This window comes from Amblyraja radiata, chromosome 15 (assembly GCF_010909765.2).
Source record: "Amblyraja radiata isolate CabotCenter1 chromosome 15, sAmbRad1.1.pri, whole genome shotgun sequence".
NCBI lineage: Eukaryota > Metazoa > Chordata > Chondrichthyes > Rajiformes > Rajidae > Amblyraja > Amblyraja radiata.
Genome location: NC_045970.1, coordinates 26,397,838 through 26,424,787, shown reverse-complemented (window position 1 = coordinate 26,424,787; position 26,950 = coordinate 26,397,838). Strand labels below are relative to the sequence as shown.

The following is a 26,950-nucleotide window of genomic DNA, read 5'->3' as shown; positions in this document are numbered from 1 at the left end:
ACACAATCCAACTGCAGTCCATTTAAGAGATTCCTTTGATATGCATCACATTTCCTTTCAAAATCCATGTTATATTAAGTAAACCTCATGTTTTAGTCGCACGAGAACTTTAATTTATCATGCATTTGCACACAAGAAAATTGTAGTTACCTCCTTTGCAAGGATCACGGTTCTAATGCAGACTAAAGGGTTTGGATTATTTCCTAAGGAGCTGGTGAACAGTAAAAGAATCTTAGCCATCCAGCTTCCTCTGCAGTACCAAGAGCTGATCTGATATAACCGATAAACTAACCTCGCGCTGATGAGACAGGAATCGATCTGATTCCCTTTTGAATACCTTGCCAGGGCTCAAAAGTCAATTGGTCCAAGTGAGAGGTGCGCCTTAAGCCAAGTTCAACACATGCCTGTATTATTAAGCTTATAAATAATGACTGATTCTTTGTTTGAGCACCAAATACCTCTCTACCTTTACGTCACTGATACCGTGTTAAAATTTTAAAGAGTTGAGTAGTCTTCTTCTAACCCAAAACACTATTCTAAATAAGAATCCTGGCAAAATGATCTACAAATGGAATCAAAAGTTGCTTGTCGCACTGCCTCCTTATTGCGTGTGACCGTGCCCATGTTTTCACACATCAATGCAACTTATAGTCCATATTTGTACAATACAAAACAATCAGCAGCACTAAATAACCAATCTCACTCAAGCGACCAAAAGATTTATTGATACAAAAAGTCAGATCTGAGTAGATATGGGCAATCTACACTGGTTTTGATTAAAATGTGTATTATTGTGACTTCCCATATGTTGATCTTGCTTCCACAGGATTGAAATTGCTTGCATCGTGGATTCCAACAGCAGATATTTGATTGTCAGGAAAACAACCCAAATTAATTAGGAACAAGAATGTTATTTGTTTTAAAGTAATTCAAAAACGAACATAATATGACAGAAGTTCCTATAACAGTCAGACTCTTCATGATAAATGAGCATACAGAGGGGTGGGAGATTGCAACCTTCACGTGGTGCACCATGTTTTGGCTAATGCAATCAACCCGACGTGCACAAACAAATAGATCAAATGGAACAAGTTGACCTACAACTTTAGGCTCTGCACGCCATACGCAAGAAGAAGAAGTTCATACAGAGAAAACAAAAAGACAGAAAAGTTGGACAGAAAAACCAAAACATAAACAAATAAAACAGAGGAAGGAGAGAATTTGCACTCACTTAAAAACTGTAATTAGCATTATTTAGTCAGCAGACCATAGTAAGAAATGTCTTAACATGAACTTGGCTAAATATTAATTTACCCTCCGTCAAATTGCACATTTGCATCATTGGATAGTGAGGTCGAACTGACGAACACTCACAAGTTGACTTTGAGTTTGTTTGCACTTTAAAATCCATTATCGAAGAAGACATTCAGGTGTTACAAGCATCTTACTGAGTGAATAACAATGCAGGCCAGAAACAAGCTGAACACAATGCAGCTCTTCAGATCACATCATCAATCCTGTGAACAAAACATAGTTTGAAAAGTGGACTGCCGGGTAGAAGCAGGACCTCGAAGTTGCTTGAGAGCAAAGAGCCCAAAATGTTAGAGTGAGTTATGGCCAGAGTACGCTGTACATAGATCACAGAACTGTGATGTTGAATTTCAGAAAAAGAATATTTATGGGATAAATGTTACCTATTAAGACAAATTAATAATCGGAGAAATTTAATGGAGACCATTGAATTTTCAGTTTTTAATTCACAGTTTATAAATGCATTTGTTAATTAAGCATATGTTTCTACTATGTCAAACTGATAGATTTGAACATTTATACTTTTATATCTGTCAGAAAATATTTTGAAACTATTATAAATTCTGCAGAGGAAGTCAAGAGCCCCTTTAGTATAACTGATTAGCAGGGACTTCCAGTGACATCTAAAGACAGACCTTAAAGCAGTTATTAATAATAAGTAGAGTTCAAATGACAGGATTCAATGAACTCTACTAACTTGCTAGTAACAGTATTGATTTTAATTCAGTTCCCTGACACGGTCTCCCCAAACGGGCCATCATTGCCTTAAGTAACAGCTTGATTTTTAAGTAGAAATACTGAGGAGTCTCTAACACATACGACCTTAATCACATATCGGCAGTTGAATTCACTCGCAACCAATGTCTGAACCGAAAACGATTTGCACAAATAGATAAAACCTAGCAGTGCAGAAAGCATCCCAAAATGAGTACTTGTTTATTATGACAATAATTAACCTCTCTGATTATGAAAGATTTTAATTTTGTTCCTTCAGAAACAAAGTGGCACAGTGCCAGATAATTTTTGACCGAAAATGTTGAATAGCTTTGACGGTAAAATAGCAAATAAAGCATTGAAATTTTTTAAAAGTCGCAACTCATTATGAAACCCACTTAATAAGATCTGATAGAGTGTTTGCTCTGACTTAAGTGGGCAATGAGAAGCAGTATTATTCAGATTATTTCATTCAGTACCACGATAATTTATTTTTGTAAGGGGAGCAGAGAAAATTGGATATTATTATGGCCCGCTTGAATTATGAAATGAACGTAAAAACTTAAAAAACTTGCAGCTGAACTGTAAGAGTACTTATAATTTTGATAAGGCGATAGTTATAATTTGTCTGCCGGTATGCACAGCATTTGGTCTGATAAAACAACTTTAATTGCACACACATTCTTTATATACTTTTAAAGGAGATATCTAAATGAATAGTGTGGAATGTTTTCTCTCTGTCTCTCTTTTCACTGTAATTCATTGCTATAGAGATGCTGGTTGGTTTGGTTCACAAGGTCTGCTGCAGAAATAGGCAAGATTGAATTTGGGATCAAGAGCACATACGGAAAGTCCTTTGAGTGGCAGAGACCTTGGGAACAATTCAAAGGGAGGACAGTTTGGATAATTCAGGCCATTGATGTACAAGGATAGACACCATGGGATGTGCAATATTGCAACTTAGGCAGGACCTTAGAAGCATTTATTAAAAATACACACATTTTATAACACACGGCAATTTTAACTTGTATACATTTCACATAGTTGGTATGTATCTATATCTGGACACATTATTCCCAAGGTACCTGAAAAAAACAAAACTCTCCAAAAGCAGAATTAATGCTGAACGGGAAATTTGAAAATTACAATTGCTGATGGACAATGCCACTATTTTAACCGGGTAGACACAAAATGGCAGCATCTCTGGAGAGGAGGGTGGGTGTCGTTTAGGGTCGAGACCCTTCTTCAGACTGGGTCAAATTTGGATTTATATAGCATTGCATTTTTGCTTTTGGCTAGGAATCATATTCCATCCGATGCTGTCCATTTTCAAATGAACACAACAAACCTCACATCTGAAAAATCACACACAAGTATAAAATATACAGTTCTTTACACTAATTTTACCATCACACTCGCCAATACTCATTTACATGCGTGTGTAGATCATAGCGCTTGCATCCCTTTGGTAGAATTTTTCTTCATTAAGACTACAGTAAACAACAAATTTCATTCAGTGAGATGCTACAGAAGATGATGGCATCACTCTTGTCAATTTAAAACTATTCGGGATTTATATGAAGGAAAGAGGATGTTAGAATATTAAGCTGTTACCAAGGGCGGATGTGGAGGAAATGCCTGTAGGAAGTGGGTCTGTCCATCAAACAGTGGCAGTAGGCAGGGTGTGAGGAAACTCCTCCTCTTGGACCATTGCACAGCACTTTACCCAGGAAACTCCAGAATCAACCTCTGACCTTTCAAGTGTACTTAAGCATCACATTCCAAATAATCTGCAGTGGGAGATGTTTCACTAGGGTGGACCCTGCATAGCATTCACAATCAGGAATGTGGCAGTCCAAAGATTGATTGAGCACTCATAATCCTTCCCTGCTTTAAAAAAAAAAAAAGATTGGTAACCCAAGAGAAATGAAAGCTTGCCATTCACCTCTGATGTCATTAATCAAGAGGCAGGCAAAACAAACTGAAACTGCTACGATCATCATTCTACCCTGTCCCTTCTACTGAATGCACCCTATTGCGTTCATCACAGCTCTGTGCAGCTGAAGAAAGACTGGGTCTGAAAAGTGCATTTGTGCTCAAAGTATAATAAAACAAAAGACGCGACACAAGGGGGTCTGTCAGTCTGCCTTCCCTGGGCTCCAGGCTAATTCTGGCAACTCTTAGGCTTTGCTCAAATTACTAGCCCTAAGCTTGGCTATACCCAGGCATGGTTTACTTTCTAAAGGTACTAATCTTAATGGTCGGCCACACTCGAGTCTCTTATTGCAAAAGTCTGCTCTCTATTAACTCCTTAATTGTTGCGCGCCTACATACCAACTGGAACTCTGAAAGGAGAGGGAGACCGTCATTTAGAAATAAATCTATTAATAGTTAAATTTTCTTCGGGCGACTCATGCTCAATAATAACTCTCCACTAACAATTGTTGAAGGATTTGCTAAAAGACAATATTTAAATCCATGCATTCAACAATTTCTTTACATTGTCCAACACCAAAAAAAAAACCCTTCACACCTGAGTAAGCATTTTCTCCCAAATCTACTTTTCCTATTCTTATTTATACAGTGGTCTGTGCCCTTTCACAGTATTATATAGCTCATTTCTGGCCAAGGTCTTGCCCTTTGTTAGCTGGCTATTGTTCCCAAGGACAAGGCTTTCATTGACTAGTAAAACTCTCCTGCTCAGGAAGAGGCCTCTTGTCTCCAACAACAAATGATGACAGGACCACTGACACAACAGCATACCAAGACAATACCGCACGACCAGGCAGCACAAAACTGCCCCCGAATGCTCTCACATATTTCCAAGCTATTTCAGCTGTCAAGAAAGAAAGACCACTTTCTGGCCACCCAATTGTTGCAATTGTATAAGCAGAACCAAACAAAAATCATGTTCTGGGGGCTGCTATCCTCTGGAGGAATGCGGAGGGGAACTACTACTATTAAATGCATTTAACGTTAAATGTTAATTGCTCAATTATACCACTTCCCAGCATATTTTGGTCACCAAAAGATTTGAGTTTCAGTGCAACGTCTACCCTTGCGGTTACATTCTCAGTTAACACCCCAGCATTTCTCAAAACTTTCCCACCAAGTGCAGTCCAGTGATGTCAACCTTTCAAAAGGACAATTACGTAAATCATAAACTACTTATTTCGAACTCATTTCTTTCCATTAGTCCCAGAATAGGGGGATAAAAATACTGAAAGCAATTTAAAATAGTTGTATTTTCAAAATCATCATTGTTTGGAAGATTCCCCAACAGCCACATAATGAACCCATAGTAACAAGCAGAATAATAATTGGTGGTAAAATAAAATCGCTAACTGGGCTAGATGATAAAAGGTGTGTTGCATTACAATTAAAGATGTGATTGCTACTCGTAAAACAAAATATTGCAGGCTATTGTATAAATAACCAGGGAACAAAAGCCTAAAAGAAAATGAAGAAGGAGACTGACAAAAAAACGATGGATTAACATGTCACGTTATAGTACATTAAATAATGCTTGAGAATATTTGAGTTATGCTAGCTGTAGCAAACATTCCATTGCACACGCGGTGACTTACTGAAAGGAGTCCTTTATCCCCAATTGCTTTAAGTAATTCTACTCATTTTACACAGATGTTGAAGTCGTATCCAAAATAGGACCCAATTTCAGAAATTGATGCTCATCAGTCTCCTCTGTTATGAGACACAATATCAGAATTTTTTGGTTATATCAGAATCATGCAGCTTGTTAATGTAAACCCATTTTTTAAATATTTAATTTGTTTTTGGCTATCCTTAGTTAGTCAATTGATATTTGTCTTAACAAAATTCCTATAGTTACTTACCCGAGTTAGCTTTGAAATTAGCCACATGCTGCATTTTAACATGTTATTTGGTACTTCATAATTCTTGGACAAATCTTAAGAATTAATTCACACATTGAGTTATTCTGGGCTGTTGTCTAAAGCATACAATTTTATTTACAGTACAGTTATTTAGATGGTCGTTGGTTTATTTCCGTTTGATAACATTGAGCTTGAGGGCAAAGAGGTTGTGGTTTACAAAGCAGTTAGCATTTCTTACAATGCACGTATGCTTATTGAGAGGAGCCTTGAGCATCAATCTTTTCAGCAAAAGAAAAATCAATTTGCACTTACAGCAGTTCAGTCGAACATACAAGAGAGTTTCACAGAGTCTGCAGTACAATGACTGAACTTTGTGTAGGACGTATGTGCCAGACTGGACAAGTAGTTAAAGGAAAGTTAACTGACAAGCTATGATCGATTGGTGTTTCAGGTTGACAAATTCCAGCAGAACAAGACATCTGCCACGCATGTGACCTGATAAATAGCAGCAGCAAAGCTCAAATCCAAGTATTCATTTCAGTATAAACTAAAAAGCGTTCGCGTGTGAGTAGAAAAAAAAGTGAGGAGCAGAAAGGGGGACCATAAGACAATTTTGTACATTGTCAATAAAGGATCACCTTTTTTTTTGAAAATATTGTGTTTTCATCTTTCACAATATACGGAAAATGACTACAGCACCTTTGTGCCCATCATTTTGCCTAGAGCACTTAGTAACATTACTGTAGCTTCAATCAGCCAAATTACCATATTGAGTGATTAAGCAACAAAATATAATTGAGCCCTCTTAATGGGAACACCCGCACAGAGAACAAAATGTTTCCTTTGCCGAACTATGACTAAGAAATCTTCAGTGGCAATCAATTGCATATTGGAAGCATCAGAAACCAAGGCATTAATTGATCTTTAACAGGTTTTGCCTTACAAGAGGAGATTTCGGAATTATTTCCTTATATTTGTCAGAAACGCATACACCAAAGTCAAGGTGAAGCCTGATGAGCCGCGATCGAGGTTAAAATGGTGAAACTGCTACCTACGACATCCGTCCCTCTCTTCAAGGCATGGAGCCATTTCAGATTAGCAAGAATGAGCTAAAAAAGAAATCATTCCTATAAACTAATATTCTTGCCATCAAAGTAATCCCAAAATTGGGATTAAAATCAGCACTCAAATGCTCCCTCGCAAATATCAAGATGGTTTCACGGGTGTATGTTCGTGGACTAAAAATAATTTATTCCCAGATTTCAACATAACTGCAGTGATGGGGTGGTGGTGGTGGGGAAAACAATTGGTGCAAAAACACTAACACTTTGCAGGAAAAATTAAAACCGCAAGTTGGATGTTGGTTTTGATATAATAAACACAAAATTTGACGTGGTTAAATTTTTTAGTTCATGTCCCAACTGAGGCAAATTCATACAATCTCCAAAATGCTGTCTTGTCTCTCCTAGCTTGGACACCAACAAGTTGCAACATATATAATTGATACTCAAACCAATTCACACGACTGCTTCACATTTACTGTAAAAAGTCCCGCTGTGGACTTCACATCAGTGCAATTGTTATTCAAATGATAGTCAATACCATCAATGCCATTAACGTGAAATACAACCAGAATATAAAAGTGTTTTGTGGCTTAATTACATTGGGAGTGGGTAGGCGCGGGAAGTACACTGAACATTTATCAGGGAAAAAAATATATAAAATGTCAGCCTTAAAATACTCATTTTATTTGTTCTGGTGGTATGTTCAAAACATCTGGCACTCATTTTTGTTCATTGCAGAAAAAAGACAGCCCACAGCAGTGAAACACACACACACACACACCTCAATGTATTTACATTTGAAAAATAAAATTAGGTTTGCTTTTAATCGAAGGAGAACACATTATCAAAACCTATGTCAGTGTTTGGGTATGTTCTAAAATATAATTGAATGGAAGATTTTTGATACAACCCCACAGAGCAGTAACACACACCAAAATCTCCAAAAACCTCAAAAATTAGGTTTTCCTACAAACTCAAAAGAAAGCTTCGGAAATGCTCCGGTCATACTCTTATTTTTAATTAAATAATATTAAGCAACGTCTCACAAGGATCGAAATGAACACAAAAACATTTGAAAACAACTTGCTGTCTATGATTCTTCAAATACCCATTTACATCTGTGGTGCGCACTGCTTCTAATAATTTATTTAAACTATTCTTTTTCTGTTCAAATCCTCAGTGCAATTTTGAAGAGGATCATAGACGCTGTATCAGTCTAAAAGGGAGCAATTACTCCATAGTGTTTCAGCTGCGTTCTGCGACCGGAAAATGTAAAGGACTTAAAAATGAAAGTATTTTATTTTTCACGATCCAACTCATGTCTCCAATTTGCAAAGAATTAATTAAGAAAGCCATCCTCCTTATCTAAATGACATTTAGATAGTAAAAGGAGTAAGGTCTCTTTCACATTTGGTTTTATTCATGATTTACATACTGTTGCATCGAAAGCTTTGACAATTGAACCACGTTAAGAAGCTCTCTCAAACCATACGAGTATATTTCAAATCAATTTTAAAAGTACAATTTAACTAATTGGAAGCATGACAGTGGAATCTCAGAATTAATTAGGATCCTAAAATGTAAATTTTGCACTAAAATTTGCAAAACATCTCGAATTAGACAGCTATCAAGAAAAAAGATCAGCATCGAGATGGTTAAAACAACTTTCCTAATGCAAACCCAATGTTATGTTGCCTACAATTGTTTTTTTCTTCTTTTTTTTTGTTCCTTCTTCACAGAAGAAATTCTTATGAAAGCAGTGTTACAAAGGTCATAGTTTCAAGTGTTAGATAGAAGGTCGCTACCTGACCACCTCTTAACCATAGTGACTGGCCTTATCACAAGCCCATCGGGTGAAATAAAATATAACCGTGCACTGTAGCATACAGAAACTTACCCAGTTGTTTAGATTGAGGTGCCAGCAACCAAACTGATGGAATAAGGAGAGCCCAGAGGCTAACGTTCCTCCTTTATTGTTCCCTTCTTCCATTCCCAGCAAAATTGCATCCCTCGGGTACATGCCGCTTTGTCTTCTGTTGTCTCTTAACCTCTACAACTTTTCCCCCCCCTTTCTCTCTTGCCTTGGTGCCGACTGCGCTTTTGTTTCTTCCTGCTTTTTTAGCGTCTTTTTTTTTTTAAAGTACTAAAAAAAGATGTCTCAAAAGATCAAGAGCTTCCCAGTTCTGTGGCCTGGTGTTTTTAGAACCAACATCCTCATTCAAGTTTGCCGTTGGTTGCATCTTAGTCCGGGTGCAATCCTGTACCTGCTGTACAGCAGGGACCAAAATTTAGGACACAAATGGAAACAGATCACTGCATCAAAATGCTCACTTAGGAATGAGCAAGACCGCACACACGGGTATAACCTCTTGCGTACTATTTATTTTCTTTTCAAAGCCTACAACTCTCCCAGGATTACCAAAATGACAATGCTGCAACTCTATATGGAAAGGTATCAATAAGAGCAGGGGGGAAGAGACAAGCAGTGGTTAAGGGAGCATGATCAACAAACTGTAGCATGCAGTCACATCTGTGGGGATGTCAAATCCCTCACGCTGAAGTTCTGGGGGGGAGAGCTGTGAGAAAGCTCTATTTCTTGTCACAGTGACACAAATATATACATACAATATATCATGCACACACGCACACATACGCAGAAATACAAATACATATAAAAACAGACACCTGTGAGGGCTTGCCATGAATCCTAGCAGGTTTTTTATTATTATGGTAGTAAATACAAAAAGGAGAAAAGGCAAAGCACTAGACCTCACTGCAGCTTCTCTTGGCTGACCTCAGCTACATACAATATACAAGAGCAGATTTTGTATTGTAAGGATTCTCTTTCTGACCTGCTCTTTGCATACTGCTTCCCGTTGCTAATTGCATCCTCAAAACAAAACCCACTCCATCTTTCAAATGACGGGGAAGATGTGTGAGGGGAGAGGCAGCTCAAATGTTCCAAGTTAATGTTTTTTTCACAATAAAAGCAAAAGTAATGAAACGTTCCCATTAACCCGCACCCCACCTTCTGAATACAGGTGTCAGATAGCATCCGACACCAGCCCCTGCTCCTCCAGCCCAGAACAAGAATTTGTAAATAACCCTCGTCCAGTTGTGAAAACCAAACTTCACGCACACATTTTAAACTCATCTCGGGAGTACCACGGGAGACTTAAGCTTTCTTCTGCTATCTACGCTGGGCAAGGAAAGTGACAGGACCCAAGACCTGGCGAATCAAAACGGTGCGCAGTTTTTCCCTCTTTATTTAGCGTTCCACACTAATCTGGCTTTCGCGTGCAGTGTCGGCCAGAAATCTTTAAGGCCTTAATACCAAAACAAAACCTTTGAATTCCCTTTATATGGTGCAATACAGGCACTAACAAAGGCAATGAGGCTGCAGTTTGACATGTAAAAAGCCCAACAACGAGGCAGCTAATTACATTCCCTCCCTCTATTCACGGTGGCCACCACACTCCAGCAGCTTCTTTTGTCACACGTGCAATTTCTTAAGTAAACTGGGAGTTTGGTTGCTGATGATGGACAGTTACTAATCATTTAGCACAATGAGCACCAAGTGCGGCAGAAAGGATGGGCAACTTCAACACAGCTTTCTTTGGGATTGGAGGATGCGAGAAGAAAAAGGAGCTGGGACGAAGGCTCGCCACACAGGCGACGGAAGGTGAACACTTAAAATACCAAACCTTTTCAGCTCGCATGTTTACCTTGCAACGACTGAGGGGTGGGGGGGTGGGGAGGAGCGGCCATTCGAAGGGGGTGGAATGTAAGAGGGAAAGGCAGAGAGAAAACTGTGGGAAAGAGGGAATGCAAATTCAACTTCAGCCATTGCATCAAGTAAAAATAAATCTAAATATTTCCTTCACTCAACAGCTTTTAAAAAAGTTTTGCTTATTTTTTTAATATGAAATAAAAATGAAACACACAGCAAAACAATTCCATCTACAAGTCATCATACTTGTTTGTCTTAAACATTGCTTCTCAAACCTCAACATTCAGGCCTCCTTAAATTGTTCTAACTTACCATTGACACCTACTCAAATTACGATGCTTCACACGGCCTGAATTCAAGCATGTTGCCGCTCCCGTGCTACAGTGCAAATCAGCCAGCTCTTCATGATGATGTAGGCAGATCCACTGGAGGGCAGCACTCTACCTGAGCCACTTACTGCCAAGATGCTGCTGAGATAGGGGCACGGAGCGACTGCATCCAACTCCAGCTCTCCAAGAAAAGATGCTCAAGTTCAGGTCTATTCAGTGAATTACCTTGCTTCACGGGAAAGAGATAATGAGATGGCAACGCTCATTTGATCAGAAGCAGCCCCAAACAGCACCCTTAACAGTTCAGAAAAGAACAAAAGATCAACTGTCTCCTGCTTACTTGGCAACATTAAAACCAGTTGCAGCCTCTCATAATGTTAAATTGACTGGTATTTTGAAGCCGCAGACAAAAAAAAAAAAAAAAAAGATTTGCGCCCTTCATTCCTCCTCCCCATAGTATAAAAGCTAACCTACCTTTTATTTTCCCCACATATCCAGCACAGATAAACACGCTCATCGGTAAATGCCAAAATTATGCAATAATTTTCGCACGTTGAATCCCAGTTTTTACTCTTTTTTTAAAATTAACTTACGAAGAATATCTGTACTCTTAATGCTTACAACTGTCGAATGTGGCAAGCGGCTCCATAAAGCTTCACTGCCCACTTTTGAAGCCTGCGTTACTAACACACGCAGAATGACACCGCTGAGCGCCTTTAAAGAATACTAGGGAAAAAATGACTATTGATCTTCAAATGGTGATAATTGAAAAGATCAAAAGATTAAACAAAATCAAAAAATGTGCTGACTTACCATGTTATGTTTTTTTTTGTTACAACTTGGTTAAAATTTCAGTCAAACCAGCTTCATCGGAGGTGTCAAATTTTTTTGGCGGACTGTGATCGTATTACTTCCGCAGCCTTGCCTCACAATACTTCAGAACTTTTTACCTAGCTTTGGTTTACTTTGAAAGCTGCAGCTCAGCAAACCAGCACAAATTATCTTGCCACCTTCTACAGCTCTGATGCTTTGGCCGCTAACTTTGGAAGGCCCTTTACTACTGCATCAAAATTAGCATTGTCAAAGCAGTTAATGAATATTAATACTGTATTTGTCATTGGAGCTGGCCTGATGCTGAACTCCGAGCCATCCATCAGGGACAAGATTAAGAACACAATTATTTCTGACTGACAGGGTCCAAATCTGCTAGATTTTTTTTTGCAATCTAAAAAAAAGAGACAAAAAAAAAAACATCTTATGGGTTCCCCCTGGGGACTAACAGTCAGATTAATACACTTTTAATGAAGTGAAGGCTATTAAGTATGAAGAAAAAGCAAACAAGATGTACAAGTCGAACTTACAAATGCGGCAAGGTGGCTGATAAAAATTAAAAGAATCGCATATCTTTTTCGACAGCTGTCTGAAATTTTTCTTCAGAGCTTTCTGGAATGAAGAAAGAATCTTTCTTCCCAAATATGCATCATTTGAATAAGGAATGCACTGTTATAACCCACTTGGGATAATTGTCTCTATCTTACATCTTAACAACATCAACTCAAAGACAGGATCCTAAATAATTCCTACACAAATATTATGATCAACACTTCCTTAAAAGCAATGGACAATCATGATTATTCCCGTACTCGCATCTGCATAAACCATATAAAAATAACTTTGCAAAAAGCACAGAATAGAATCGATGTACACATTGTTATGGTACACTGTAATATATAGGATGCAAAAAAAAATGTTGAACATATGAAGGACTGCAAATTTAATTAGATTCACTGCCCAAATCCTAAGAGCATCTTTGACATTGCCAATTTATGTGGGAATTTGGAAAAAACCATGAAATCAACAAAGGGCAACTTGGATGAACTTAGTTCGCTTGTACTTAAGAGTGAAAGCACACCAAATTCCCTGTGTTTAAAGACATGCCCTGCCTTTCTTATAAATTTACAAAATGTACAATAAATATAATTTGATGTTCATGCATATTTACTCTTTCTCTCACCATCTTCAAGGTTTGGTTCCATGTATTTTAGTTAATTTGTGATCGAATCACACATACATTAAAAAATATGCTGTGGAAAACACCATGCCGCTAATACAGAATTCATGATGAGAAATAAGAGAAAAGTTTGGATGCGGTATTAAAGGAGGAAGCGTGGACTAAAGTCACTTAAATTGCAATACTAAAATGTTTAAATTTCTCAGCCACCCTTTGAGCATAAACCCGATGCACCAGAAACGGGCAAGCATTGGGCCGCCGGTCTTATCCCTGTACACAGGGCTCATTCTCATTCTCTGCAATTTTAAACCTTATTAAAGCTATTTAACTTAAAGGATGATTTAAGGCTGGGGAGGAGCAGGAGGGAGAAGGAGGAAAATCTTAAAAATAAAATCCCACAGAAAAGTGACAGATGCAACGGTTAATGCCATCTGACCAGTGAAACGAAGGTGTCTGGGTCAAGCAACTATGGTTACTGAACTAATCTACTGCTCTGACTGACCACCCTACTGGCTGCTTCTAATACCATTAGCAATCGTTAGATGAACAATCTAAATTGGAGTTTTGTCCTCTGATGAGCCAGCCTGACCCCGTTACAACAGCCCTCCAGCTCCATATGCAGATGGCAAATCTCCTGAAAACACTTCTTTCAGCTTTTTTTTAAATTTTCTTCCCGTGCATATGTCCTTTTCTTTCATACTATTCTCTCTACCCTCTCTTGCTTGAAACTAAAGTCTGCTAACACGAAGACGTGTCCATTTCTCTGGCCAGTTACTTCTACCGTCAATTTCCACCGCGCGTCCTGAACGATCTGTTTCATTTTACTCGTCTTTGGACAAATTACTTTTTACACTGCGCGCTCTTCAGAATGGGAGGGCTGGGAGTGGGGTAGATAGTGCATAAGCGACAGTGGAGAACGTTTGGGAACTCTGCCAGGTTTGAGGCTTTCGAACCAAGTGAAGTTACAGGCTGCAGACTCTGTAGCAGTGGGTGCAGAAAGCACTTGCCTGACAGAACATTTACGGCAGACAGCTCCCGCTACCTCTACTTACGCAGCACGATCACATCAACCCTAGTATCAAATTAACTCAGACTTTGAAAGTTATTGATCTGCTATTAAGACACTAGTGAACTTGATGAAATCAGTGCTGTAGGTGCAGTGAAGACTTCAAAGTCTCGCACAGACACATAAAACAAGTTGCTTTGATCCTTTTTACGATCCGCAGAGGGTTTAAAGCCCAGTTCTCGATGCGCTGCTTTTCACACTCGTCAGGTCTGATTTTTTATACCAACAGACAGCTTGATAATGTTAATAGTGCATATTTTAGCAAACAACTAATTCTAAACTAATATCTTAATCTGTCCAGACAAACAGCATCATTTAAACATGTCAAACAAACCTAATTTCACCTTTATTAGTGCCTCCACCATAGGAATCTGGTTTTTTTTTATGCGAACGGTACACATTCTTCTGCTCTTTCTAACATTTGCTATTTTATCATCTAGGTGATAACTAGTTTTCGCACACATCCTTAAATTCTTAGGGATTATCAATTAATATTTACAGAACAGTGCCACAAAAAAAAATTGTAGATTATTTCATGGATTTATTGAAATACAGAATCTTGAATTATTATTCAAAGCTTTTCTCAAAATAGCAGTAGATTCTAATAAAATAACCAAAAGACTAAAATAAATAAAAATCTGTAATCATCAATAGCACTGGTAACAGACCAGCAACGTGCAACAGAAAGGATACGAAAAATAAAGATTGAAGGAGGAAGCTGCTTCATTAGACCAGGGAATTATTTTTTATGATAACAATTGAAATACAAAAGTCTGCATGATTAAATGACTCATAAATTAGTTCCTAGATCATCTATTAGGAACAATTATTTCTTGTACACAGAACACACCACATGCCAACTTGAAAAATTAAGAAATGGGTAAACAGCACATTGTAAATTAAAAATTCTGCATGTTTGTAAAAAGACAAATTAATTCGTTTTTTTTAAACAAAATCTATTACACTATATCAATTATTAATTTTAACCAAGGAAGTCGTTTAACAGTTGGAGGAGAGGACATATATCAGCTTTCAAAGTCAACATTTATTTTTAAATGTATTCAGCCAAAGTGACAATTTATGTGCGTACAGAACACATCAACTGATAATGAGAAATATCATGTTACTATAAACAAATAAAGATCAACTGCAAGGGTCCACCATGATTTTGCCATCAAATTCTAGAAAAAGGCTCATGCAAATTTACTGCAAAAAAAAAAAAAAAATCAGATCTCTCCTTTAGACAGTTCTCACCAAAACACTGTTCACTAATGAAATCATCTACAATACAATTCAAGAACAAATTAACTTTTTGTACTAGCTGCTGGGGTCCCACTTACAATTCTAATGAAGTCAACACTCCAATAAGATGTGTTCAGAAAGTTTCCTGGGCCACCAGCTCAGAGATCCTTTTCACCAATTAGTGCAAAGAAAAAGAAGGGGGAAAAACAGAGTGCCCTACTCAAAGAGCTAGGCCTTACGGCAAATCTGTCATGTCGACTGAATTGATCAACGGGGCTGGTATTTCTAATGGCATCTTGTCAGGAAAAGTCAGCCATAGGGAGCCACCTGCGTTATTCTTTGCAGACAGCTACAGAACTAGATACCGATCTCAGGCAGCATCTTTTACTAACAATTTGGGAGAACAATCCAATTTCTGCTGCGGTACAACTTGTCATTCTACAATCATCACCTAGCTTCCTTTTTTCAGGGATGGTTATATGCTGAAAAAAGCTCCTCTTTAGACAGCCAATTTATTAGAAAAGCAGGACGTTACTAAACAGTGAAAATGATCCATTTCAACTATAACCAATTAATGGTGCATATCATTATACTCAAGGATTCCTCCTGTAATGTTAAGCAGAACATAGACATAACAGCACAGGATACCACAGATGATGTGTAGGGGACTTTTTGGGCCAGAGATTAATCTTCCAGGTTCAATAACACACCAGCAACCTCAGGGATCGGTTCTTGAGACCATAAGGAGCTCATGAGTTATGTAGCACCTCACTACCAAAAAATCATTTAAGAATATGGATGGCCAGACCTACACCAACTATGATACAGGTTCATGGAAAAGAAATGTCCTAAATACATACATTAGGTCCAGTTTGTTATGCGAGTCAAAAAACACTTAGATTGTAAATCACGTATCACAACCTTTCTTGCTCTCATCAGTCAATGAGATTCTCAGGACTTTTCCTGGAGCCTGCGGCGGTGGCTTTGCCCAGGGACATGTACCAAGAGAAAATTTTCATCGTGTTAGCATTTCAAATGGCAGAAAGGGAAAGGAAGCTCTAACTGATCATAGCCCGTGGAATTAATTGGCTAGCCTCTGAATAATGTCGGTCTTCGAATATCCTTGAGAGACGAGCAGTAGCCGAGGACCCGTTTTGTGCGGCGGCTTCAAATAAAAAGCGCTAAGGGGTATAAGGCTTTAACGCATTTCCCCGAAGACCATGAAAACAGAATCAGCAAACCTCGCCCAACTAATCCATTTGGTAATTAAACGCGCAATTCCAAAAAGCGTTCTGTCGAATTTCAAAATTGTCAGAACAAAAGAAGACCATCGTTTCTAAATAAACGTGTAGGATACCGGGTATTAATGCAATAAGCGCAGCTGGAAGATGTCTGTTTTAAGTGGGGGAAAATTTAAAATATTCTCGGCTTTTTGCCAGTTTTAAAACAAAGGACTCGAGTAGGCGCCATGTTGCTATTTGTTCCATTCTGCGGGATTAAAGTTTGAGGGTTTTTTTCCCCATTCATCAATGGATATGCAATGACCCAGCTTGATATCACTATACCTCTCTTTAAGAGGCATCTTAATCTAACCTTTTTAAGACTCTTTGCTTTCAAACTCAAAATACCATTAAAAATAGGCATTGTTGGTCAGCCCTGGGAGACTGAGTGCCAGGCTTTCGCTGACCAAGGCAGTAGACCTTGGACAGGCAGCTGCTTATGCAACTAAATAAGCCCCATACAGCAGTGCAAGGGGTTGGGAGGGGGAATTGAAAAGATGAGATTAAGAATCTTCGCAAATGTTCCATTTTTCGTTATCGACTGCAGCCTGGCATGAGGTGTCAATTTTCGGCTCTAAAGAGAGGACACAAATTCGCAGCGGTCCCATTATGCGGTCTCTTCGCTCATTGTATATTCCGTCAACGAAGTCAATCTTATTAACTTCCGCTCTGGTTCACACATGACATTTTCTTCAATTTTCTTGCCAACATCAAAAACATCAATTAGCAGCTAGAAAATAGGAAGGAATAAATGACGGGGCCCGATAACGTCAACTATTTGAAACAGAGGGTAAATCTATTCTGCAGTACTGAATGCATTCATTACCAATTCATTTTCAAAGGAGACTTCCAAATAGCAAAGAATATTAAATGTATCATCCAGAAATGTCCAGAAATTGTTCGTTTTTAAAAAATCCTATATCTATTGTGCCATTTTCAAATACAACATGCAGAAACATGCCCAGTTTCAGCATCAGCTATGCAACTTGGAGAAAAGTTGAATTTGGTGAGTTCAGCTGTATTCAGAATGTATTAGCTTGTATGTAGAAACATGAAATAAATGCCACCATTCTGATTTATGGCAATATTTCGGCACTTTATTGGTCCAACTTTTCTAAATTTAAGTTACAAGATCACTTCATCCATCAAAACCAAGGCAGAAATTATAAACGTTTTGTTCAGGAGACCATTTCACTGGGTAACTGGCTTTATCTAAAACAGTAATGTGGAAAACCTTGTTTTACAATACCCACGCATAAGCTATGTCTGTTGATATGCCTGCTTTATGAGAAGGCTTTCTTGGTTGCATTTCATCTCCTCGGGACTGAATAAAAGCAAATTTAGTGGCTGCTGAAGACCATTGCTCGGAATTAATGTGAACAGAAAAGAGCAGCTACACCAAATAAACAGATCACTTTCCTCTGTCCATTGATTTCTTGATCTTTTGACATTATTTACGAGCTTCCTATTCTCTTTCCTGTCTTTTTTCCAATGTCACAAAGGAAAAATGTCTAAACAGCTGATGGCAGGATTATCAATTAGCTGTCAAGATTCTGCTTTCCAGCACTGAACAATACCTGCCATAATGCCGAAGATCGGTAATACTGCGAGACACATCTAATACAGAGCTCTCTCCACACTGACTGGGATAGCAGAGTAGCAAGTCGTGAATGAAATTTGTGTCTCGATCTTTGCTACAAATATATTGATTTATCTGGCCGTAACCAAATACATATTGTAAATTATAATTAAGAATTTATATTTAATATCAGATAACATTGACTTACAAATACACATTTTTCAGCTCAAAATATAGGGCAATAGCAGAAAGGGTGCTCGATTCCAACCGCAAAAGCTCTTGTAAACACATTCCATTGGTATTGTATTAATTTCTTTTAGTGCATGCTAGAACCTAGCCTTGGTATTCCTTGCTATTTTGTTTGTATTAGAGGTGGGAGCATAATACAGTAACATGAGGATGGCTGTACTCATTCCACCAACTGTGGTAGATATTTCCACATGAAACATAGATCTGCTTTTAAAGACTGGCAAGCTGTGTAATTGAGTGTCAGGCAAAAACAATTTATTCAATGTTTTAAAGAAATTCAAGACAACTTCCTCTACAGCGTTAGTGCTAATTTAATAAATTATTTGAAAAGACCCAATAATTTCTACTAAATGTTACTCAATGCGCCCCAGTTAAAATTTCGTTTGTAGAAGTATCTATAATTACAAGAGATAAAAGCCAATTAAGTCATTACAATAGTTTGCATTAACACAAAAAACATCTACTGACAGAAATCATTGCAAAGGATGAGTGTAAAAGTAGATCTTCACTTAAATAAAATACTTAAAAATCATTCCAATTTATTCAACATGTTACTTCCAGTTTGGAAAATCTTGCAATAGAATTCAGCAATTCTTATTAACTGACAGAACAGGCATCTGTGTTCTGCGAAAAGCAAAAAAAAAAATCACTGCTCAAAGTAGCTCAAGTGGATGATATTTGGAGGTTCTGTCATATTTAAAAACTAATACCACTGGATAATTTATTCTATGTTTTATTACTGTCTGAACGTTCTATGGTCCCTTAAAAATAAAATTAGCATGCTCCAGATAAAGAGGCTAAAGGAGTTACAAGTACTTTCAAACATTGCCTTAGAACATCCGGGACAATAATCAGCCTGAATATATTTGGGGCAGGAAGAGAGAAAGAATCTTCAAAGATTTTCCAATACTTTAACATACAGCAATCTTTGCTAAAAATATTCGTAATCTGCTGAACCTTGCAGCCGAACCACCGCTGTACAGAATTCTAAAATATTAACACAACCCTGCTATAAAGCACCAAACAGCAACATTCGAGTTCCTATTTTCATTTGCTTACTTTAAGTTAAAAATGTGAAGGCTTCTGAACCTGTTTGGGCGAAGTTATATATCCAATATGCTGCACCAGAGTTTTTTGTTACTAAATTTTCATACAATTTACACCAGTATTCGGAATAATGAGACCAATTTTTTTTTAAATTGTTGTGTAAATACCAATTTGTTCATTGACCAGAACCAGCAAACAGTAACCACAAGCTGCTGATTACCAGTATTTGCGGTTGTGGTTCTGCATCATGCTCTGTCCTTGAAGCTGATGCCGCACACGAATCCATTAAGCGAGTGTGTTGGTGCTCTTGATCTATTATTTACAAAGAAAACCCTCCCCTTGCTTAAGTGGCCCCTACACTTCAGCCTTCATTACAAGATCATTTTTATACTTGTAAAAACCCCAAACACAGTTTAATCAGACTGATAGCACCTACACTCTGCCCAATCTTGCTGCCTGAGATTTTAGAAAACTAGCATTACAATATTATTCCACGCAACGTTATACTTTTAATATCTAAAATTAAATACAATCGATCAATGGAGACCGTATGCCACTTGGCCCTTTTGATACAAGATTTAGCAGTGCATTAATCCATACATTTTGTTAGTTTATATGACTGCATTGCAGGTTATGAACAATATATATATATATATATATATATATATATATATATAAACCATTCTGGGTTTTTAACATTTGTACAGTGTGCGGAAACATTTTAAAGGAAATTACAGAATAAATTAATGGAATGCTTTTTTGAGTCCAATGTCTGAAAAACATTATTTTGCACACCACTGTTAAACTTATTGATACGATATTTTATGCTTCACTATTTGCATTCAAACCTGCAAGGCAAATTAAATGCACGACGAGTTCTTGTATTAATCGTATCTCTTCCCCAGCAAATCACAAGTATATTGTGAAGTACAAGATGTGATAAGCTACAGAACCGCAGACTAATCACCCGTGCACTATTTTCTCCTTAATCATTCCACTTTTCTTAATATTATACATAAATTACATAATTTTATTGAGCTGTTGTATTATTTGTTGTGAAGAAAACAACAGTGAAATACACATGATTTTGCTGATTAATCTATACCACTATAATATTATGGTTTGCATACTTGTGAAATCCCTAAAGTACATAAGGCATTTAGGCAGCTTGTCTTAATCATTTTGGCATTTAAAAAGCAATTATTAATTCAATTTGTCTTTATTACAGCTACCAGAGGCTGATGGATAACCATCACTAGATATGCTAGAGCGCTGCATGACAGAGAATAGTAGAACAATGCAATATTATAAATAGTGTTGTTAAATAACGGCTAACATTGTACACCTGAGATTCCCTTTCAGGTGCACATCATTACCTAGGGCATGGTTGGTCGAAGCACAAATAAAAAAAACTGCAATACTATCCATTTAGGCCAATATTCCTGTTTTGGAACAGTAAACAAACCACACACTGCACAAAGCATACTTAAGCAAGAGTCACTATCCGCCTCCCTAAACAAATACGTCAGTTTACAAAATACGCTTCTAAAGCAATATGAAATAAAAATCTTTTCCATGTGATTGCTTTTAAGAGATTTGGCCAAATGGTCAAATAGCCTCCCTCCTGTGGTGTAATGATTTTGTAATTCCAGCCAAGATAGCGTCAATTTTGGTAGCCCGCTAATCACCACTAGCTTCAATATGACATTCTGACCAATGCAACTGAATCGGTAAGGTTGAAAGCAACCAAGCTTCCAAAATCTGTAACAATGCAGCAAACCTCATACTTGATAGCCGTGGCTACTGTGAATTCCCATTTTTATTTGTTAAATTTATACAATCAGAAGGCATTAGTTTGTCTCTTCAAACCACCCACATTATGTCCAAATATATGTCGATATTTGAGATCTTGATGAATAGTTTCCACCATTGTTACCGGTAGGTTATTAGAGGACCTAATACAAGGTGCCTGCTCATCTTTGAAGACAATCCAAAGTTTTCTTGTTTTTTAGTATTTTATAAAAGACAAATTTGCACAATGTGCACAATTTTTTTAATCTTTCATCTTTAAACCCCCCCCCCCCCCCCCCCCCCCCCCCCCCCCCAGTTCCTTTATATCATTTTCTATTCAAGCTGCAGAGACTGCATTTTTTTAAATAAGGTTTATAATATAAAGTAGCTCACCCCATCATCATTCTTCAAATTTCATCTGCACCCACTGTGTCTCTGACAACTCTCACAAACAAATGTGGTTGAAAACAAATGTGGTTAAAACACTTCAGGTTTTTTCCCCCCATATCATATTATTATCCATAATTAAGATCAAGCACACCAAAACGGTCACAAACTAAGTTTCTGTATATTCTATCCCCGATAAACTAACATCACCCAGATTGGACCTTCCATCAATCAGCATGATTGAATTATAACAAAAGGTAAACCGTGATAACTATCACCTGACAGCAACAATCAGTGACCTTTGTGAATGCGTGATTAACACTGGCAGGCAACTAGAGTATTTGTGAACCCTCCTCGGACATCCCTAAAAATGAACAACTTCGGTCAACTTCTAGAAATCAATTGAAAGTGGGAAATCTGGGTAAATCCTGTCTCCCATGATTGAGCATCGGGAAGCACCCTGATTAATTTATCCTAAATCCAGAATCAGTTGGAAGACTAGCAACTGAATATGTTTCTGCATCATGGTACACTTGTGCACAGATCCATTTAGTAGCTTTAGATGCTAATGGTGATTCCTTTCAATTATCATATAAAACATATTGTTCAGTGTAAACGAATGGTTACATTACAATGTTTAGTGTTATATCATGAAAATGGACCAGAGAGTAAGTAGGGCAGGCTACATCCACATTACACCTGTAACATAAGAGATGACCCATCAGATCCACGCAGGCTTTCAGGGGAGCAATTGCATTCATCCCATTGTCCCCTCTCCTATATGCCTGCAACCCCTGCAATATATTTTCATTCACATATGCCCCTCAACTAAACTTTGTTTCATTTTGCCTGCAAAAAGGGATAATTTACAGGAGCCAATTAATCTTGCAGTATGTCTCTGGGATTTGCGAAGAAAGTAGAGCACTAGGGGGGAAACTCACATGCTCAAGAAAAGAATGTGCAAAAATAGCACCCAAGTCACGACTGAGCCAGAGTCCTTGGAGCTGTGAAGCCGTACCAGTAACCAACTATCCACATGGAGAAACAGATTTAACTCGCTCATAAGAAAATATCCTTGAACTGAAACATTAACTTGCATTTTCTCTGCACAGATGACACCCAACTAGTTAATATTTCCAGCATACTCTATTTTATTTCAGCTTTTCAGCATCCACAATGTTTTAATTTTGTAAAAATCCAGCTGTTTTAATTTCAGGGTTAAAAGACCTAAGGAGTACGGTGGGCGGAAAATATGATCAAGTATGATCCACCAAGACCTTATCTTAGTGAGCAAAGTAATGACGAAAAAAAACATCTTCAGAGAACATTTTCAAGCAAATCAGTCTATATACCACTACAATTAACACTTTCATAAATGGGATTCTTCCCAAATCAAATGTTAAGTTTGAAGAAACAAATATATTTTGATGAACCAATTCATTATTCTGAATCAATACAAGGGAATCATTCAGGATAAAATTAGGATGAAATATAGTCCAATTTGTTTAAATATAGTAAAGATTCAAATCCATTTTCGAGATACGATAAATTGAAATTAAAGCATATAGAACAAAAGTATTTTAGGAGCATAAGATATATGAGGGAGAAAAGCTTCAATTCAGAGATGTGAAAAAGATGTTGAAAAGCTGAAAAAACGGAAATACATAACCCACCACCAGTTGAAAGCAAAACCCATGCTATAATTGTCATTAAGAGGTGAAAGCCAAAATGTCATTTTTCCCTTTCAGATGCTGATTTATCTGCAATGTACTTTTAGCCCCTTTTATATGCTGCAAAGACAAACTAATTGTGAACAATAATGAGTGGGGCAGAGAAAGATAAAAATTCTCTGAAACAATTCACATTTATTTATAACCCCGTTACCATAAATGTTTTTTCACCTCTTAAGTACATTAATTGTCTCAAGGGATAAACTGCTGATTTTATATAGCGTAATGCTATATATATATATATACTGCCTGCACACCTTTTGTCTTTCACAGTGGAAGTATTTTATGATTTATGAAGACTCAAGTATTTAAAATCAAGGGAAGGATCTGCTCAAAAACCATAAAATCTTCACGCTTCATAACAGGTTTGACCATTTACTGCTTAATACAATCATAGGAGACAAACTGCCATTATCAGTCTCCGCTTGGAGTTAATCAACCGTTCAGCCTAGCTGGTTCATTCTGTAATATATGGAATGTAACGCAGTGCACTTAATACCATGCTGCAGTTACATGGCAATTCTCAGCCTGATGATGCCCAAAGGGGGCAATTACCTTCAATTGTACACAGTAATTTTATTATGGTGTTTTCATCCATCACACCACATGAGAAACTGGAAATACTCACTTCGCACAAATAATGTATCATTTTCTACTTCCCCTATAATGTTTGATTATATACAAATGTAAAGAAAAGGTCCACATGGTGTAATAATGGGTATACAAATTCTGCAGAGAAGCATTACCAATCCCCTTCAAAGATCACAGGATTTACTTTAACAGAACTGAAGTGTTTAAAAATTAAGGTTGCTTTCAAATGAATTGGAAAGTGAGTAATTGTTCAGAAAATAGAAAACATCTTTTGGCGAGATGTCCTTTAATGAACACTTTTGTGCTCTGCACCAATTACGGTTTTAGAAGGAGCTGATTATATAACACGTGCATGATAGTGAACACAGGCAGGGAAAAGAAATTTGGAACTTTTTCATAACAATCTAAATTGCATTTGTCTTGCTAGCAAGGTCAGCCTACCCAGTTCAGTGGCAGTTTGCTCCCGGGATAATTACTGCTACATCTTCTCTATGGGTTCAAACATCTTGGGAGATTATTCAAATAAGTCAGCCGCTGCTTCAAGAATTGCACATTGCATTTAGTTTTTTTTTGTATAGAGTTAACTTCAAATTAGTGACAAGTGGATAACCCGGATTCAGAGAATAAGACAAATCTTTCAGATGCAAACCTATATCTCTAGCCTCATCTTCCTGTGCTCACATCTCCCTACTACTTCCATCTGCTAATGCAAATGAGCCTGGTTGCACCCAACATCAGGTGAAAAAGGAATGGGCATAACTGACATTTCACAGCTAACCTTAGCTACTCTTAAATGCAAAGTATACACTTCCCGCAAAAAAAGACACAAAGTGCAGAAGTAACTCAACGGGTCAGGGAGCATCTCTGGGGAACATGGAAAGGTGACGTTTCAGGTCAGGACAATTCTCACACTTGCCCATCCTAAAAGGAACAAGTCAGATTTCAAGGTATCAGCCACAAAGTTCCTAAAACTGGGCAGCCATTACCAGAAAGTAGCAAACCATGGATACAGTATAAAGATCTCAGAGATTACTGCAAGGTTTCTCCATCAGCTTATCAAAATGTTCAGTTGAATATCAGTCATTTTGCATGGGAGTTGGAATTCAAAAAACACAAAGTAACAGTAATCTGTGGTAGAGAATATTGGTCAACTAGATTAAAGTGTTCTATTTTGTGTATCAGACCTAAGAATTGTTAAGCTGCTCTTGATAGGGGTACAGTAATAGAGGCATACCACAACTTATACGTTCTGGCATATTAAGGAATGGTGGGCACTTGGCTCCTTTCCCTGAGCTCAAAGGGTAATGGAAGTGCGATGCTTGACATGTAGTGCCCTCCATAATGTTTGGGACAAAGACCCATCATTTATTTATTTGCCTCTGTTCTCCACAATTTGAGATTTGTAATAGAAAAAAAATCACATTGGTTAAAGTACACATTGTCAATTTTTAATAAAGGCCATTTTTATACATTTTGGTTTCACCATGTAGAAATTACCGCAGTGTTTATACATAGTCACCCCATTTCAGGGCACTATAATGTTTGGGACACAGCAATGTAATGTAAATGAAAGTAGTCATGTTTAGTATTTATTGTACATCCTTTGCATGCAATGACTGTTTGAAGTCTGCAATTCATGGACATCACCAGTTACTGGGTGTCTTCTCTGGTGATGCTCTACCAGGCCTGTATTGCAGCCATCTTTAGCTTATGCTTGTTTTGGGGGCTAGTCCCCTCCGTTTTCTCTTCAGCATTTAAAAGGCATGCTCAATTGGGTTCAGATCGGGTGATTGATTTGACCACTCAAGAATTGACTATTTTTTAGCTTTGAAAAACTCCTTTGTTGCTTTTGCAGTATGTTTGGGATCTTTGTCTTGCTGTGGAATGAACCGCAGGCCAATGAGTTTTGAGGCATTTGTTTGAATTGGAGCAGATAGGATGTGTTTATACCCTTCGGAATTCATTATGCTACTACCATCAGCAGTTGTAGCATCAATGACGATAAGTGAGCCAGTACCTTCAGCAGCCATATATTCCCAGGCCATAACACCCCCACCACCGTGTTTCACAGAGGTGGTGGAATGCTTCGGATCTTGGGCAGTTACTTCTCTCCTCCATACTTTACTCTTGCCATCACTCTGATACAAGTTCATCTTCGTCTCATTTGTCTACAAGACCTTTTTCCGGAACTGTGGTTGCTATTTTATGTACTTCTTGGCAAACTGTAACCTGGCCATCCTATTTTTGTGGCTAACCAGTGGTTTGCATCATGCAGTGTAGCCTCAGTATTTCTGTTCATGAAGTCTTCTGCGGACAGTGGTCATTGACAAATCCACACGTGACTCCTTAAGAGTGTTTTTGATCTGTCGGACAGGTGTTTGGGGATTTTTCTTTATTATAGAGAGAATTCTTCTGTCATCAGCTGTGGAGGTCTTCCAGTCACTTTGCGATTAGTAAGCTCACCAGTGCTCTCGTTCATCCTAATGATGTTCCAAACAGTTGATTTTGGTAAGCCCAATGTGGAGAAATAAGGAGATCAGATACGATTAGACGGTTTGGTTTGGTTCATTATTATTGTTACACGGGGTAAAAAACTGTTTTGTGTACTATCCAGGCAAATCATACCATATACGAGTACACCAGGTGGTGCAAATGAGAAAATAAACAGAATGCCTTGCGACAGAGAAAGTGCAATTTTTTTCTTTAATGCAATGGCCACAGCAAGGTAAATTGGAATATCAGAAATTCACCCTTAGCAAATGAGATTCCTATTCAACAGCGGGGAAAAAGCTGTTCTCGAATCCGACGGTGTGTGCTTTCAACCTTCTGTATCTTCGGCCCAACTGTAGAGGAGAGAATAGAGAATGAGTGCGGTGCGAATGCTTTTTGGTTGGGTTGGCTTTTTCCCCCCATTGCAGATTACAGATGGAGTCGATGGGTAGCAGAAATGGTGGGGCAATACTGGTTTCCGTGAT

At 37.8% G+C, this 26,950-nt stretch overlaps 1 protein-coding gene across 34 annotated transcripts in view; it reads right to left on the bottom strand.

Annotated features, from left to right (window-relative positions):
- tcf7l2 (transcription factor 7 like 2) overlaps positions 1–26,950 on the bottom strand; it is a 170,487-nt gene that overhangs the window by 35,366 nt on the left and 108,171 nt on the right. The window contains exon 1 of one of the 34 annotated variants that reach the window (XM_033033878.1): positions 8,841–9,087. The exons of 32 other annotated variants lie outside the window; for them this stretch is intronic. In XM_033033878.1, coding sequence (XP_032889769.1) covers positions 8,841–8,963 — 123 coding nt within the window. In that variant the 5' untranslated portion in view covers positions 8,964–9,087. Of the gene's footprint in view, positions 1–8,840; positions 9,088–26,950 lie in introns of those variants that run through there. One more of the 34 variants, XM_033033874.1, reaches the window with a different exon arrangement.